At 40.7% G+C, this 19291-nt stretch overlaps 1 protein-coding gene across 6 annotated transcripts in view; it reads left to right on the top strand.

Annotated features, from left to right (window-relative positions):
• Positions 1-18354, top strand: part of cntn3 (contactin 3) — a 1582783-nt gene extending 1564429 nt beyond the window's left edge. For all 6 annotated transcript variants that reach the window (XM_033036732.1, XM_033036731.1, XM_033036727.1 and 3 more), the window contains one exon: positions 16390-18354. In XM_033036732.1, coding sequence (XP_032892623.1) covers positions 16390-16493 — 104 coding nt within the window. In that variant the 3' untranslated portion in view covers positions 16494-18354. The remainder of the gene's footprint in view (positions 1-16389) is intronic.
• Positions 18355-19291: the final 937 nt, after the last annotated feature.

The raw sequence follows: 19291 nt of genomic DNA, 5'->3' as shown, positions 1-19291 counted from the left end.
CAAGGACTAGCAAAATTGGGAGAATTCAATGTTAACGCCATCCGGACGCAAGGTCCCCAGACGGAATATGAGGTGCTGTTCCTCCAATTTCCGCTGTTGCTCACGCTGGCAATGGAGGAGACCCAGGACAGAGAGGTCGGATTGGGAATGGGAGGGGGAGTTGAAGTGCTGAGCCACCGGGAGGTCAGGTTGGTTATTGCGGACTGAGCGGAGGTGTTCGGCGAAACGATCGCCCAACCTATGCTTAGTCTCCCCGATGTAAATCAGCTGACATCTAGAGCAGCGGATGCAGTAGGTGAGGTTGGAGGAGATACAGGTGAACCTTTGTCGCACCTGGAACGACTGCTTGGGTCCTTGAATGGAGTTGAGGGGGGAGGTGAAGGGACAGGTGTTGCATTTCTTGCGGTTGCAACGGAAAGTGCCCGGGGAGGGGGTGGTGCGGGAGGGAAGGGAAGAATTGACGAGGGAGTTGCGGAGGGAGCGGTCTTTGCGGAAGGCAGACATGGGGGGAGATGGGAAGATGTGGCGAGTGGTGGGGTCACGTTGGAGGTGGCGGAAATGGCGGAGGATTATTTGTTGTATTTGCCGGCTGGTGGGGTGAAAGGTGAGGACTAGGGGGACTCTGCCCTTGTTGCGAGTGCGGGGATGGGGAGAGAGAGCAGTGTTACGGGGTATGGATGAGACCCTGGTGTGAGCTTCATCTATGGTGGCGGAGGGGAATCCCCGTTCCCTGAAGAACGAGGACATTTCCGATGCCCTGGTATGGAATGTCTCATCCTGGGAACAGATGCGGCGTAGGCGGAGGAATTGGGAGTAGGAGATGGAGTCTTTACAGGGGGCAGGGTGGGAAGACGTGTAGTCCAGATAGCCATGTGAGTCAGTGGGTTTGTAATGTATGTCGGTCAGGAGTCTGTCCCCTGCGATGGAGATGGTGAGGTCAAGGAATGGTAGGGAAGTGTCGGAAATGGTCCAGGTGTATTGGAGTGCCGGATGGAAGTTGGTGGTGAAGTGGATGAAGTCAGTCAGTTGTCTGTAGGTGCAGGAGGTGGCCCCAAAGCAGTCGTCAATGTAACGGAGGTAGAGGTCGGGGATGGGGCCCTGGTACATCTCGAACAAGGATTGTTCAACGTACCCGACAAAGAGGCAGGCGTAGCTGGGGCCCATGCGTGTGCCCATAGCTACGCCTTGTGTTTGGAGGAAATGGGAGGAGTCAAATGTAAAGTTGTTGAGGGTGAGGACCAACTCCGCTAACCGGAGGAGAGTGTCAGTGGCTGGGTATAGGTTGCTCCTCTGGTCGAGGAAGAACCGGAGGGCTCCGAGGCCATCCTGGTGGGGGATGGAGGTGTAGAGTGACCGGACATCCATGGTGAAGATGAGGGGGTGAGGGCCCAGAGAGTGGAATGCGTGGAGGCGGCGGAGAGTGTCTGAGGTGTCTAGAACATAGGTGGGAAGGGATTTGACCAAGGGGGATAGGATGGAGTCAAGGTATGTGGAGATGAGTTCGGTGGGGCACGAACACGCAGAGACAATGGGTCTGCCGGGTTTGTGGATTTTGGGGAGAAGGTAAAAACGGGCCGTGCGGGGCTGGGGAACGATGAGGTTGGAAGCTTGGTCGGGCAGGGCGTGGGAATTGATGAAGTTGGTGATGGTGCTAGAAATGGTGGCCTGGTGCTCGTCAGTAGGGTCATGGTCCAAGGGTAAGTAGGAGGAGGTGTCCGAGAGTTGGCGCGTGGCCTCAGCTTTGTAGAGATCGACGCGCCAGACTACCATGGCACCTCCCTTGTCGGCTGGTTTGATGACCCAATCTGGGTTTTTGCGGAGTGATTCAATGGCAGTGCGTTCAGAGGGGGAAAGATTAGAGTGAGACAGGGGAGTGGAGAAGTTGAGGCGGTTGACGTCGCGGCGGCAGTTCTGGTTAAAGAGTTCCAGAGCCGGGACTTTATGAGAGGGGTTCCACGAGGAGGGGGTGCGTTGGAGACGGGAAAAAGGGTCATCATTGGGGGGCGAGGACTCCTTCCCATGGAAGTGCGCTGTGAAGCGGAGATGACGGTAGAAGCGCTCCAAGTCATGGTGGGCACGGAACTCATTGAGATGGGGACGGAGGGGGACAAAGGTAAGACCTCTGCTGAGGACAGACCGTTGGGTGTGGGAATGCTCAGTTTACAAAGTCATTCCCTATCACTCTGCAACGTCTTTGTTTTGGAAAAGTCATGCAAATGAAAAAACTTAAAATGGGCAATGCTCAGTTCAATCCATGCAATATGCTGAGTTGGTGAATTGTGCACAAGGCTTCAATCCAGAGTTACATCGCTAACTGCTCAACAATTCCCTCCCCCCTTTTCATCTACTTGGATCTCTCCCAATGTCTTTGAATTGTTTCTTTATCATCTGGATCCCAAAACATTATGGATGTAATATTTAGTGCAAGCAACACATACCTTACATTGACCCTTTGCTAGAATTAAGAATTGGGATTTTAAATCTAACTATTTTCTTTATTTGAAGTTTACATGTATTTGAATTATAGCTTTCAAATGTAATGAAGTCCCAGTTTTATAGATACAATGTCCATGACAAATATTTTTGGTTCTTAATAACAGCATGTAAAAGACACTTGAATATGTACATGGTTAGGAAAGATTTAGAAGGATATGGGACCAATGAGGGAGGGGGAAGGGGATGAGTTTGGATGGGGCATCTTTGTCAGAATGGGCAAGATGGGCTGAAGGACCTGTTTCCATGCTGTAAGGCTCTACAACTTTAATTCTTGCATTTTTATTTATAATCTTGTTGCGCTGAAAGGGAAGCCTCCCATCATGTCACTATCGACTTGTTCCATGATGGCCTTGTCATATCTTTCTTGGTAAACATGAGGGCAAGAAGCTCTTTGTCTATGTATGGAGAAACCATGAGCTGCAGATGCTGATTTACAGAAAAATACACAAAGTGCTGGAGTAACTTAGCAGGTTAAGCAGCATCAGAAGAAGAACGAGTCTGAAGAAGGTGCCAACCAGAAATGCCTCTTATCCATGTTCTCCAGAGATGCCTCATGACCCACGGTTACTCCAGCACGTAGCCTTTTTTTCATTGATAGTTTATCCCTGTGTTGCACTGACTTGAAATAAAGCAGCTTCTGAAAAATCAACAACATAGAAACATAGAAAATAGGTGCAGGAGTAGGCCATGCGGCCCTTCAAACCGCCATTCAATATGATCATGGCTGATCATCCAAATCTGTGCCCCGTTCCGGCTTTTTCCCCATATTCCTTGATTCCCTTAGCCTCAAGAGCTAAATCTAACTCTCTCTTGAAAACATCCAGTGAATTGGCCTCCACTGCCTTCTGTGGCAGAGAATTCCACATATTCCACATTTCACACAGTGAGTGGTGAATCTGTGGAATTCTCTGCCACAGAGGTAGTTGAGGCCAGTTCATTGGCTATATTTAAGAGGGAGTTAGATGTGGCCCTTGTGGCTAAAGGGATCAGGGGGTATGGAGAGAAGGCAGGTACAGGATACTGAGTTGGATGATCAGCCATGATCATATTGAATGGCGGTGCAGGCTCGGAGGGCCGAATGGCCTACTTCTGCACCTATTTTCTATGTTTCTATTCACAATTATCTGGGTGAAAAGGTTTGTCCTCATCTCAGTCCTAAATGGTCTACCTCCCTTATTCTTAAACTGTGGCTCCTGGTTCTGGACTCCCCCAACATCAGGAAATGTTTTACTGCATCTACCCTGTCCAATCCTCTAAGAATTTCATATGTTTCTATAAGATATCCTCTCATCCTTCTAAATTCCAGCGAATATCAGCGCAGTGGACCCATTCTTTCATCCAGCTTTGTCAACAATATTTTGGTCATGGCAAACAGTGGGGAAAATGGCTGGACAAACATGAGATACTGTTAATGAAAATCAAATAACTCCAGATGCTGGTAAACTGAAATATAAACAGATACTACAGGAAACACTAAACATGTCAGGCAGCATCTGTCGAAAGAGAACTGTCAAGGTATTTGACTTGACACAATAACACTGATTCTTTTTTCCACAGATGCCGCCTAACTTGAGTATTTCCATTAATTTCTGTTGTTCTGAGATATTTTTAAATCTGTTGACAAGAACCAACAAAATATCCTTTCTTACTATTCAAACTTTTCCTTTTCATGTGCTTTGTGTTTCGATGAGGACATGGAAAATATAATGTAACATTTATAGTCCTCTGCTGCCATTCCCCTCCATCATGACCCCTTGGAATCATTAGTCAATTTGATCTGCAGTTGGGTTAACATGCCTCATTTATCAATTACACATGAGTCGCCTTCTGCTGTTGAAATCCTTGTCTCCTTGTCATCCTGGGCATGAATTCTTCATCAACACTTTATATAATCTCGCTGAATATCTGTAGGTTGTTGAGTGAAGGGAGAAAGTGATTAATAGATTTAGTGAGAGATCACCAGTGTTTCCAAAGATTGGGCATTGAACTAGTCACCGGAGGTGATGGAAAAATGTGTGAAGGTTTTGGCAGAGACGGAGACAGGCGATGTAATAGATATAGACATTGGAAGCCTTTGTAAAAGAGAAGATACAAGTCAGAGATAGGGCTCATCTGTAAACCCTCAATTAGGTTGGAGGATTTACAGATGATTTATTTGGGCCTGGGTTAGTGGCTGAGAAAAGGGAGGAAATTGATCATGGGGGTATAGAATTTGGAGCAGAACCTAATTTGATGTTAGCTAACATGGGCCAGAGGAGCAAGGGTAGACAAAGAGGGAGGGATGATTCCACAGGTTAAAATAAAATGGGTTTTTTTAGAAGGGAATTGGGAATGATCGGTGGTGAGGGCTCTCAGAAATTAGCCTCCGGTTGAGATAATGGGAGTAGGAAGGCTACTTGAGAGAGACTGTTGAGCAAGGATGTCCGTGAAAATATTTTTCAATTAAATAAGAGATGGGACACTGGAACTCAGGTTCAGGTGCAAATCACCCAAGAATGAAAAGTTTCTCAAAGGTGATACCAGGGGGGCAGACATATGGGAGGACATCCTGGTCAAATACTAAGTCTAAGAAAAGGGGTGCAGTAGAAATTGAGATTTTACAAAGAGGTGAGAAGAGACACATCAGAGGTCCTCAAAGGATTGCATTGAATCCATACTTTAATATAGTTTTCTTCACCCCAAATATAAATTTACAGCAGTTAAGTTTATTCATTTTATTTTAATATGAATCTGAACCTCAACAGATCTAGCTGTGTGTGTGCCTGCAGTTTTAATCAGTTCATGAATGGCTGACTTGCTGAAAATCATAGAGCCATGCAGTGTGGACACATTCTCTTTGGCCCAACTGGCCCATGCTGACCAACATGCCCCATCTACTCCAGTCCCACCTGCCTGTATTTGGCATGTATCCCTCTAAATCTATCCTATCCATGTACCTGTCTAAATGTTTCTTAAATGTTGTGATAGGACCTGCCTCAACTAGCTCCTCTGGCAGCTCGTTTCATGTGACTACCACTCTTGTGTGATAACATTTCCATTCAGTTTCCTATTAAATCTTTCCCGCTCATCTTAAACCTTGGTCCTCTGGTTCTTGATTTGCTTTTGTGGGTCAAAGACTTTGTGCATTTACCCTATTTATTTCTATGTATTCCTCTCATACACCTCTACAAGATTCAAGCTGGTTCCAGGCCACTGCACATTAAAATTCACTCCTTAGTATGGCTATTTATATATTTTCTTCTTTAAGGTATTTAAAGTATATCTCTTCACCATGTATAATATTATTTTGTTTATTAATTTTTCAGCATCTGTTCATTGTTGGCAAGGCCAGTGTTTATTGCTCATCTTTCATTGCCTCGAGAAGGTGTTGGAGAGCCACTTGGAACTGCTACATTCCTTCTGCTGCAGGAATTCCCATAGTGTTGCTGGGAGAGGAGTTCTAGGATTTAGACACAGCAATAAAGAAGATCAGGCGATTATATTTTCACATCAAAATGGCATGGAAACTGGAGGAGAATGTGGAGTGGATGTTTCCGCTGGTGGGAGAATCTAGGATCAGAGGTCATAGCCTCAGAATTAAAGGACACTCTTTTAGAAAGGATGTGAGGAGGAATTTCTTTAGTCAGAGGATTGTTAATCAGTGGAACTCATTGCCACAGAGGGAGGCCAAGTCAGTGAATATTTTTAAGGCAGAGATAGACAAATTCTTGATTAGCACAGGTGTCAAGGGTTATGCGGAGAAGGCAGGAAAATGGGATTAGGAGGCCGAGATTAGCCATGATTGAATGCCGGAGTAGACTCGATGGGCCGAATGGCCTAATTCTACTCCTATAACTTGTGAACCTGTGAGAATCTGGTGCTCCCATGCATCTGTTAGTCTTGGCCTTGGTGTTAGAGGGCACAGTTTGGGAAGTAGTGACTTGAGTAGCCTAGGTACATAACCAAAGTGCATTTTGCAGACTGCGATGGTCACTGGGTAATAGTGTGGAAGGACCATAAGTTCAAGGCAGCGATTGGGCCACAAATCCAGGCGTTGAATGTTGCTGGAACTGCACTCATCCAAATGAGCAGAGAATATTCCTTTATGTGTTCCAACTCATGCTTTGTATATGTGGAAAGGCTTTGGGGCGTCAGAATGTGAGTCATTCATCATAGCATACGCACCCTCAATATTCTGTAAACCCACATTTGGTGAACATTTAGAGAATTGTAGTTTGTCAATTGATTTCTCCATACTTAAAGGACAAACAGCATCTCATTCCTCCCTAGCTTGTAGGCTAAACATGATATAAATCTTGAAGTAAAAATAAGCTATTTCGGTCCAGTCTATTAAAACTATGACCAAGATGTATTAAACATCGTTCGAGCACAGTGGACAGTACCATGAATATACAATTTAAAGTTTCTGTTTAATTTTGGCTAACCATAGTGGTCTTACTGTAATTACGAGCTACTCATGTTTCCAGCTTGTTTCATAGCATGCTGGACAAAGCACAAAGGGAAAGCTTTCTCCCACAGCATCATAGACAGCCTGGTGACTAGAAATCAAATTTTGTAAGCAAGCTGTGCACGGGTCGTAGGTTCAAATTCTGATTGAGATAACACTTGGATTGTCAACAATTACACTGCTTATATCTCAATTTTAAACTTCCTATGAAATGCCCCAAACATCACAATTTTCTTTCTGGAAGACCATAAAAAAGATGTTAAACAATATTGAAATCTGCATGTATTCAGTTTATACCCAGAATCTGTAAGGCAGCAATTATTGAGGAACATTGTCTGGATTTTAGATGGTTATAGGAACTACAGTGTGTTTGGAAGAGCCATGTAACGTTTCCCTCTACTTTTCCATCGTAATAGAGGCATGCTTCATTTGAACTGTTGCAACCTTTTTGGGATGTATTATTTTATATATTCTTAAATATATAAATTAATTGAATTATATGTCATGTTATGGCAAGGAGCCTGTGCTACATCAACATTTTTTTAGAGAGTTAATTTAAAAAGTTTTTTAAATTGCCATCAAAATGAAATGTCTTTTTCCCCTGGTTGCAATGGCATTTTAAAGTGAATCTCAGTTTTGTTCACGTATGAATGCACAGAGGGCAAATCAGCGCAGATGATCAGTTGTGTCTTCTTGTGTCGTTCTCTGCCTATTCAGCATTCTCCTGCAGTGCAGAAGAAAGTAGGGCAACTGCAGTCAGTTAGAGGGAGACACTGGGGTCAGACAACACTGATCCTCCACTGACAGATTAGATCAGCTGGCAGATTGCTGTCTCTGCAGCTGATCAGGATGCGTGTGTGGAACCTTTTTTTTTGGATGTATATTATGCGTGCGCTGATAAGCTCTGCCGATTGTTTCAGTGTCTCATCTGGGACAAGGACAACATAGATTTTGTTTTTAATTTACACCATCCCCTTCTCTGACTGAAATGAACTTGCGTTGAAAATCTCTTTTAAAAATGTGAAGTTTGAGGATTTGTTTTTTCCAAGGTTTACATTCAGGTTCCGTTGCCAACAGTTTATCTGCAAGGGTAATCAAAGTCAACAACTGAGAAGAAATTGTTTTATGAGCAGCTTTAACTTTTTATGTTTTCATTAAGATTTGATATTAGCTCTGATTTTTTTTTCCTCAGAAACCTCTGCATGTTTCTGTCTGAATTGCAAATTCACTGATGTAACACCACAATATATTTTGGGACAAGTTGATCAAGTGACAAAGAAGGCATGTGTTATGCTTGACTTTATCAGTCGGAGCATTGAGCATAAGAGTCAGGAAGTCGTGTTCCAGATTTACAGAACTTTGGTTAGGCCTCATTTGGAGTATTGTGTGAACTTTTGGTAGCCCCATTAGAGGAATAATTTGGAGGCTCTGGAGAGGGTACAGAAGAGGTTTACCAGGATGTTGCCTGAATTAGAAGATATTAGCTATAAGTAGAGGTTGGACAAACTTAAATTGTTTCCTCTGGAGCGTAAAGTTGAGAGGAAGACCTATTGGAAGTTAAACAAATTATGAGAGCTATAGATAGAATCAACAGTCAGAACCTTTTTTCTCAATGTAAAATAGCCAAATACAAGAGGGCACGGCTATGAGAAAGTTTAAAGGAAATATGCAGGGCAAGTTTTTTTTTCCACAGAGAGGGGTGGGTGCCTGGAACATGCTGCCTGGAATAATGTTGGAAGGAAATAAAATAGTGGCATTTAAGAAGCTTATAGATACATGAATTTGCAAAGAATGGAAGGGCAGGCAGAAGGGATTAGTTTAAGCAGTCTTGAGATCAACACCGACATTGCAGACTTTAGGGCCTGTTCCTGTGCTATGAGTGTAGGAAGGAACTACAGATGCTGGCCCTATGTTCTATGTAAATGCCAGCAAGTTTTTAATGGGACTATAAGCATTTCTCTGCTTAATCCCGGCCAATTTTGTGTTCCTGCATGAAGGCAGAAAACCACAGGTCTCCCGAAGTTAGAAAATGTTCATTAAACAAATCTTTGCTAAAATGAAGGGGTTTATTGAATTGAATTTTCACTTAACCTAAGTTTTGTTCATGATATGAAGGGGCAGAGAGCATAGTTGGAGACTATCTTTCAAACCCCGGTCAATGAAAACCAGTAACATTCAACATATTGTGAAGGGGTTATTGGAATGAACTCGGTGAAATGAATAATCTATTTAAAATAGCAGTGGGAAGGAGCCTCTTCAAGCACCTACACTCTTCCATCTGCTAATAATGGTCATTGGATGTGAATGGTCAGCTTGGACGTGTTAGTGCATCAAAACAAGTGTGGTTTGCCTTTTATTTACTGCATCCTTGTTGGGAAGAGAATGACCTCTTTCCTTTCCATCCATGGAAGATGGTACAACCTGTGGAAAGTAAACTGTTCAAAGCACCTCTACAGATACAAACTCTTGGACAACAAAGAGTTCTTTTGAAACATAAACTCTTTTTGTTTACTGAGGGACACGAGCAACAACTCTAAAGCCAGTAATTTCCAGACTGCACACTGATGCTGCATCCTCATGGAGTCTTATCCTGGTGAGAACACTCACCGGACATACTTTGGGTAAGACCATTACACCAATTCATTCAATTAGAGGTGAATGGCAGGTGGGGAATAAAGTCGGGTCATTTCAATATTTTATCAATTGATTTCACTAAATATTATTTACTTTTTAGAAGTTCATAAGCCCAAAGGTACATGGATAGGACAGGTTTGGAGGGATATGGACCAAGCGCAGCCAGATGGGACTCATGTAGCTGGGACATGTTGGCCGGTATGGGCAAGTTGGGCCGAAGGGCCTGCTTCCACACAGTATCACTCAATTGGAGCAGAATTAGGCCATTTGGCCCATCAAGCCTACTCTGCCATTCAATCATGGCTGGTCTTTCTTTCCCTCTCAACCCCATTCTCCTGCCTTCACCCCATAACCTCTGGCACGTACTAATCAAGAATCTATCAATCTCTGCTTAAAAAAAATTCCACAGAAGTGTTTTTATTTGCTTTAATTTTATTTTGTTCAATTTTAACTTTGTTCAATGTTTTTAAGGGTGCAGTAGCATAGCATTTAAGTTGCTGCTCTGTTATCCTGAGATCTGGAATGTAGGTCTAGAGATGTGGATTCAAATTCTTGGAGCAATTTGCCTTCGCACAGCCGATATTGCTCAGCATCAGATTCACATCTGATGATGTCAGCCTGTTGCCAGCAGGGATTTATGCATTTACAGGCAGATATTGACTGCTCGGGAATGAGCTGTGACTTGCATTTCTTTCACTTGCACTTAAATAATGAGCTATACTTCAGCAAATTGCAAAGCAGGCCACTTGACAAGCCCCCAATGGGATATTAATTTCATGCCCACCATCTCCTCAGGACTTGTGTTTTCAGCTGAAGATCATCGTATCTCTCTGTTATGTGACTTAGTTTTTGGATGCTGTGCTCACTGCCCCTGTAGTAGTTTAAGGAGCAGTAGCTTCAGGCGATTAAGGGCACCAATGTTGTCACACAGGAAAGTCCTATGTCCTGCCTCCCTCCCTCCCAAATCACCCCAAACAAAACCCCCTGCCACCACCACATACAGCCCCTCCCCACTTCCCCCCTTTGATGTAATGACGAGTGTTCTTTCAAACCTGACTTGCGTCCTGGCAGAAGATAGACCCAAAATGCTAGAGTAAGTCAGCGGGACATGCAGCATCTCTGGAGAGAAGGAAAGGGTGACGTTTCAGGTCGAGGCCTTTCTTGCACCCTGGCAGTCAGCGCAGCTATTGGAAACATGCAAGTAATGTTTACGCATGTGCTTCAGGGTGAAAACTGCATTCTTTTTTTTTTAAACCAGCTTTTTCACCTTTTTTTTACAGATCACCTGATTTGACAGAAGCATTATTGGTTTAGTGCTCTAAAAAAGGTTGAACTCCAGTTTCTGGGCACATTTACTATTGCTGCAAAGAAGCCTTTATCATAAGCTACACATTCAGGTTATGATGGGCTTGGTTTTGAAACATTTAGTGTAAGCAGGGGGGAATGATTTTGGTGAGATCTTGAACGTGGAAGGTAAAATTGTTTATGTATCCGTGGAAATCAAGCCGTGGAAAATTGGGTAAAAAGAGATTTATACATTTGCAGATGCATAAACATTAACCTCAAACTACACACTGTACCTAAAACCTGGATTAGCTTGGGTGGAATGTCATAAACAAGGGGCACATCTGTCTCTCAAGAAACTGAATGGAACGTGTTATTTTCTGTGAATAGCAACAAACTGATAAATGTGTCGACAATCGTCCTAATAAATGGCCCAAATTGTCAAAAAAAAGCTGATTTAAGCAGCGCTATTTGCTAAACCGATAATTGAATAATGAAGTTTAATTGTAAGCCCAGTTAATATAAGAGATTCATTTAGTCCAAATTACATTTTTAATCCAGTAACTTGGAACTTTCTATGAGTATGGTTTGCAGTTTCACGGCTCTGCAGAATGTCTGCAGAATATGCAGTACGGTTTGATTTAGTTGTAAGGCCAAAAGATTACTCAAGGGCAGATGAAAATCCGAGATAATTTAATGAAATCCAATAAACTGTTTAAAGTAGATAAAAACAGAGATGGCATACCCCGGATAGTATATTGGTTGGAATAATAATTGATTTAATAATCCAGAGTCTATATTGCTATTTCAAAAAAATCAGAATTCAAGAATCGAAGTGCTGTTAACATTTAAATAATTGTAAAACCCAGCTAGTTCACTGATGTTATGTTTAGAAGGAATCCTTTCACCCCATAGTAAAGGGTCAGGCAAATATGTGACTGGTTTTACACCAACTTGACTAACCTTGATTTGCTCCTAAGGCATTTGGAGATTGCCAGGAAATGCAAGTTATGGCCACATCCAGGGACTGGACTACAAGTCCTTTCAGCAGAGGGAGAGAAAAGAGGTTCTTGATGGACAAATCATGTATTTAAAGGATAACTTTATTCCTTCAGTTTAATAGAATTATCTGCTGTGAATATTATTTTACCTTTTCTTCATATTCAAGTGATTGATCAAATATTCTTTCCAGATATTATTTATCGCAGGAGATGCATTTCAGTAGCAAAACTGAGGCTAAAGGTTAAGGCGATGCTCCTAAAGACCATACAAAAAACACTCATGCAGTGTGGAGCATTTTAAATAGATCACTAGGTGGTTCCAAGATTGGTTCAAGCTTTTCAACAAGATCTCTGAGGAAGGTCCTACTGTCTATTCACTGAAAGATTTGATGGTACAAATTTACTGAGATAGTAAATGTCAGAATCTTTATTTTGTACTTTCCTGGGCCCTTTGCTGAGGACCTATTTTACTGGTTTCTGGAGCCTGGTGTTCAGCCGCAAGACAGACAGCATCGGGCCTCTGTTGGTGTAAAGGCCAGGCCCCAACATCCTGCAACATCTGGCAAGAAAGAGGTGGGACTTGATAAATTCTGAACAGTTGTCAAAAGTTGTATTATTGTAAACTTTTAAATGTCTCTAACGTTCAGAAACAGTCTGAAGAACGTTCCCGACCCAAAAGGCCATCTATTGATTCACTGCATAGATGATGCCTAACCTACTGAGTTCCTCCAGCCATCTTGTATATTGCTCAAGGTTCCAGCATCTGCAGTTCTTTGTGTCAAAACATTATCTCACCCTGTTGCTACTTTTTCTCACCAGCTCTTAATGCTCATCTATCATGCTCGTATTTGCCTTTGTAAATTATGAAACATAAATGTCCTATTTTAATTCAGACAGTTTAATTAGTTAATGTTAAGGGACACCTCGTACAGCAGATGATTTAATCATGAAGTCTTTAGTGCACATGTTATGGTTGTCTCATTCAACCTTTCACACTCTGCCACTGGGCAATCAGAAGGCCAAGGACATTGGCACATGAATCGCATTTCTTATTCACTCTCCCGAGTTGGTATCCTCATTCCAAAAATTCATACTCTTTTTCAGGCTGACAAAATTCACTCGTGAAGCAGGAGGAGTTGGGTGACAGACTGCTCCCAAATAGAAACTAATGACCTTTTGGTTTAAGGGGGGGGGGGGGTTCAAAGAGTCAGCTGATCAAACTCCACAGTTCCTGGCTGAGCTTTGTCAAATGTAATCTCGTGTTTTCTTACATTTATTTCTCAATGATGAAACTCTTTTTTTCTTTAAAGACTTTGGTTACCACCACCAGGATGCAGCTGAACAGAGTTGTAAATGTTTGTACACCCTTGGAATCCCTCCAGTATATATTAGGAAGTTAATTATATTGATTCATACTGTGTTCCAAGAGAAGTAATTAAAGATCTAACTATCTAAGCAAATCTGTGTGGCTGTTGCCTTGGCGAGGTGACCATTGTTCATAAACAAAAGGTTTTCATGGGTGAATTCCATTTCCACTGGACCCACCAAAGTTAAATTTCAGTCATCCCTATCTTCGTGTTGTATAAATATAATTCATGTGAAATACTATAGTTTACTGACACCTTTTATGTGAAGCATATTAGTCCTAAATGAGGCTCTTAGAAGTTAATCATTATTTTGTTTGAGATGAATATTTCATATTGACTTCAAAAAACCCAGAAGTAGCACACTGGGGAACCATATTTCCAAAATGTCTTAAATTGTAAAATGAGATATAGCTTATTTAAAATCTTAAGGGGTTTAGTTTAGTTTTGAGATATAGCATGGATACAGGCCATTCAGCCCTCCGAGTCGATGCTGACCATCGTTCACCCATGCACCAGTTCTATGTTAGAACACTTTTGTATCCTAAACACTAGGGGCAATTTACAGAAGTCAATTAACTTACAACCCCTTTGGAATGTGGGAGGAAACTGGAGCACCCAGAGAAAACTCATGCAGTCATAGGAAGAACGTACAAACTCCACACAGACAGCACCAAACCCGGGCCTATAATGCTGTGCGGCAGCAGCTCGACCGCTGCGCGACTGTGCTGCCCTGTCTAAAGTGTTATTGCAAAAAAACTAATTATTGATTATGCATTTAAGGTGAAAGGTCAGTGGCATTATCTGCTACAATTACTTTCTGAATTAAACAATGTCATATTTCCATGAATAGGGTTTGCCCCCTAACTATTTGTGCGTAGGTTGCTGCTCTTTGCTGCACTCGCAGTGGAGGTGCTGAGCACTGGAACCACCTAAAAAGTCAGGTGAATTTCCCTGGTCTGTTCATGCAGATCCACAGCCCAATTAGGGAGTTGTTCTGGCGTCGGGCAGATTGCTGGGTGATGATTTGAAAGCTGTAATCTGATCTCAGGATGTAGATGATGATTCAAAATTCTTCTTGGAGTTCATTCTATCAGCTGATAGATCACTAACTGATTAGATTAGTAACTGAGTCTCCTGCAGGGTTTCCCCTCTTTGTTGTGAGTTGGTTTGTGGAAGATAAAATCAATTCAGTGAACGAAGAAACCTATGTCAAAAAGGAAACTTTCATCTAACTTTAATGTTATAGCATGAATGTATACTGTTAACCAGCACAGGCTAAAGTTATATCTATATCTATATATATCTATATATATATATATATTGGCGAGACCAAGCGCAGGCTCGCTCAGTCTGCCTAAACCTACTTGATCTCCCAGTTGCTAAAAACTTAACACCCCCTCCCTACAGCAATTTTGTGTCTAACTTCGGTTTAAACCAGCATCTGTAGTTTCTTCCTACAACCGGCTGAAGTTTATTGAGCTGGGATAGATTCTCGTGTTCCATGTCAGAACAACGAGATGACACAAGAACACAACATCTCGGCTGAATACTATCTCAATTCTTGCAATCATCTGACGCTGAATAACGAAATCGGATTTCCTCTATTTGCAATGATGGAAAAATAAATAATCCTGTTCTATAATAAGTGTTTCAGTTACATAATAGAGGAGATGTTGTGAATCATAAATATGCTTTGGTTAAGGGAAATTTCATCTGAAAACTGTTACACCCAATAGGCAGTATGATGCTTGACATTAATCTTAAGTGACAGTAATTAGAGATCTTGGTGGGAATGTAACAAATATCATAATTATTCAGTCAATTGAAGAATATTAATGTTATTATTTAATGCTGCAATTGTAAAGCAATTTCTACCTCGATGAAGCACATATCTGAGAAGCATAAAATTGTACTGGAGACAGAAAAAATAACATGTAGAATAATAATTTAACTTGAAATGCTGAGTGAAATTTTGATTCAAACATGAAGAGGGGCCTTGACTCGACTCATTACCCATTCCTTTTCTCCAGAGATGCTGCCTGACCTGCTGAGTTACTCCAGCCCATTGTGTCTGTCTTTGGTTTAAACCAGCATCAGTTCCTCCTCACACATGAAATAGATCAATTTGGTAACAGATCTATTTGTGTCTGATATTGGACAATTCTGTCACACCAACAGTGCCCAATATACAAAATGAATTATCATATTAGACAAAATTGGTTGTTGGTATGGGAGAAATAGATGTAAGAAAAGAAAATGGATGACAAGTCCAAAGGGAGAATTATCCTGCTCATTTGTTATTCCCTCGTGATCTCTGTTAAAGAGACACTGACTAATGCATAATGGTATTGTGCTTTTATGTTTCATACTGCAGTAATAAGTATTCAATATTATTACTCAATTGCTGACTAGTGGTGTAGATGAGTATTTTAGTCACACATTGTAATACACAATCATTTTATTTTGAGCTAGGACTAGGGAAACAAAATAAATAAGGCCCAGCAATCTGGAGAAAGGTATGAAAGCAGCAGATGCATCAGCTCGGAAAATGTGTCTGCAGTGAGATTGCCAATGGCATTGCTCAGAATAACATCTAGAACTGTTCATTCAATGAAGAACCAGCACTCACTGATGCTGAAGGCTACTCAGTAACATATTCACTGTAAAAGGCCAAACACTTTGCTGCTATTTTCACTCAACAATAACGTGTATTTTCTCAAATGTATTTCTTTTTGGTAAGTAGATGAACATAAGGTTGAAAAATGACGAAATAAATCTATAACGCTAGAAGAAATTATTGGTATTTATAAGAAGTCTATAGCACAGTCTGAAAAAGGGTCACAACCCGAATTGTCACCTATCCATGTTCTCCAGAGATGCTGTCTGACTTGCTGAGTTATTCCAGCACTTTGTGTCCTTTTATGCATTGACCGGTCTCTGCAGTTCCTTGTTTCTAAATCTGCAGTGCTCCCTGAGTCTGGTAAGATAACAATGAATATTTTTGTAATCTATTCGAATATACTACTCTTGAGAAAAGAATGGACTATTTACAATGCTTTCATTTTAGTGTATATTTTCCAACATTGTACAAGATTCGTACAATGTGAACTACAAATCGTTTCCGTGTTACTGACAGCTTCCATTTTGGTTTTATCCACAGATCCAGACGGTGGAAAAAGTGGAGCCTCAGCATCGAACACTTGTACATTGTCAGCCTTTAGTACGATAGTGCTATCTTTGTCAGCCAGATCAGCATTATGGTGAAAACATACACTGACTTACCTGACATCCTTTAATCAGTCAAAGATCTAAAGACTTGTAATGAGTAAATCTACAAATTTTGCTATTGTGCATTTACTGACCCACCAATGTTATCTTTTCCTATAAATCTTTATGACTGTACATTTTGTCATTTCAAATTTATGTGGACAAACCAGTAATTACCAGTACAATTCATGCAACAGGTTAAATTAAGACATATGTTCTTTGCCTGAGGTTTTGTTTGGGTTTTTCAAATGCACTAAAGTCAACATCTGAAAAACATCAGACACTTGATGTAACCAAAGCGTACAATCTAATGGTTTGCGTATAATGTACAGATGGCTATATTTATACATGTGAAATGTTCAGTATTTTGAAATTATTATTTAGCACAATTTTTTTAAGTATCTTGGAATGTGTTGTTGGTTTTAACATTGTAATACAATTTTCAAATTTGTCACCTGTACCAGAAATCATTGTTGCCTGTATGAAAATAGGAGATTTAACCAGATAACATTGGTGCAGTATCTATACCTTAACTGACAAAGATTTCTCTGGAATATCCAGGCGCAGTCATAACAAATGAAAAATAAAACGTATGTACTCACTTCCACATTTCACAACTATTGATGACTTCCTATGATTTGAAATGCATTATATTTTTGTTGCAGCAAGCCAACCTGGATTATCTAGTATATTCTAATGTAGTAACAAGCAATGAAGTTTAATTAAAATATAATGACGAACAAGGCTAAAATTGATTGTTAGGTATGCATTGGTCAAGTGTAATATGCAGCATATTTACAAAGTCTATAGCTGGGGGAGGGGGAGAAGTAAGACAACAGATGAAAAAGGTGAAATAAATCAAATCTGTGATGTTGCATGTGAAGGTGCATTTATTTTTCTGTTAAATTAATGTACATAAGTCTTACAGTGCATATTTGTAAATATACATCAGGAGCAACATCATTTTACAATAAGCTGTTACTAGATTAGCTGTAAAGGTGAGCTGGTCAGTTTGATTACCGGATTGAATCTAAATGGTTGTTATAGTCTTTTAAAAGTTTGATCTACTTTCAGAAAAATAATTGTTTACAACTATGTTTTTTAAACTTCAAATCTGTTTTATATTTTTCATTTGTCTGTTATGACTGGCCACTGTTAATGTAGGCAGCAGTATTTACATTTAAATATTGTTTGCTTAATTCTGTAAATAGTAATTTGACAAAAATCCTTTGAAATAAATCTGCCTTGAAACAGTTTTCCCCCATTATCATCCTCTTAATAATCCCCATAGAATACTATTTTCTATCTGTCGTAAATAACAGTTTTTCACGATCCTATCTTTTTGCCAAAGGATCAAGACAAATATTAGAAGCCAAGTTTGGGAGATGTACATTTATAGTTTAGGTACAGGTTCATATTTAGAATTAGGATTGTAATATAAATGGCATTGTATGAACAAGACTCAGTTTAAATATAATGTCCGCATAGGGCTATAAATATGCACATGTTTTGAACTCCCGTGGCAATGTTCACAGGTAATTTGGTTTCTGATCTTTGCCATGGCACCACTGAGGCCTAAATGTGAGACCAATTCATTCATCCCTGTCACACATTGGCTCAGACATTCCTATACAAGTGACAGTGAAGCTAATGTACTCTCTGTAACTTGCACTACTTCAGCTGAGGAGGAGGAGGAGGTACAGAGTTGAAGTGAAAAGTTACTGATCCAGTTACAAACATGCATCAGTAGCTCTGCTGAAATGGCGTGTTGCTGTCCGGCTCATCATTGAAATGCATTGAACATTGTAAAATTGCTGCTTTTGTCGTAGTTGCAAATTAAACTTCAGAGAAATTTAAATCTTGTCCACTTTAATCTAAGTTCTCTTTTAATGACAAGATGTTAATTATTGCCAGACAACCCTCTGACTTTGAAAATCAACTGTTACAATTGTGGCCTCATTATTTCATGTTTGAATTCGTTGTAAATTTAAACACTCTTTACTTTGTCCCCTTTATGTCATATTGTTCCCCTTTCTTAATTCATGTTGTCTCTCTTTCAGTGTCTTTGCAATGAATTGGCCCATTTGAATATATTGTTCTTTTTCAGTACTTGTTCTGCTACTTTAACACTTGTTCAATCTAATTGGATGAGGAGGTTCTTTGTGGCTTGCTTTATTTACTTGCCATTTGTACCCAGTTTCTCAGATTGTGTCGTCAACAACTTGTAACTTCACCAAAGATACTGATTGTGGATATCCAGGGAATGGAGGGATATGGATTATGTGCAGGCAGATAAGAGCTGGCCATGGCATCATGTTTGGCACAGACATTGTTGGCCAACGGGTCTGTTCTTCAGCTGTATTGTTCTAGGTTCTATGTTCCATAAAAGGACCAGTGAAAGATCCTTTATAAATGTCTCTCCTGGTAAATTCATGGGGACATTGGAACTGACTTTTGACAAAAGTATTGCATATCTCACAGGAATTAAAAGATGTACATGGATAGGACAAGTTTGGAGGGATATGGACCAAGTGCAGGCAGGTGGGACTAGTGTAGCTGGGACATTTTGGCCAGTGTGGGCAAGTTGGGCCGAAGGGTCTGTTTCCACACTGTATCACTCTATGGCTCTATGACTCTATGTAACACGTGTGAAAATTGACATTAGATTTTACATGCCTCATTTTCTAACATGTTTAAGATGAAAGTAGTGTTTTTAATGTTGCTTAAATTTCTCAGTCCTATTTTAAATTTTGCTTCAACCACGTTATTGATTTATGTTACCTACTGAAGAAGGT

Source organism: Amblyraja radiata, chromosome 18, assembly GCF_010909765.2.
Source record: "Amblyraja radiata isolate CabotCenter1 chromosome 18, sAmbRad1.1.pri, whole genome shotgun sequence".
NCBI classification, from domain to species: Eukaryota; Metazoa; Chordata; class Chondrichthyes; order Rajiformes; family Rajidae; genus Amblyraja; species Amblyraja radiata.
This window is presented reverse-complemented; position numbering and strand designations above follow the sequence as displayed.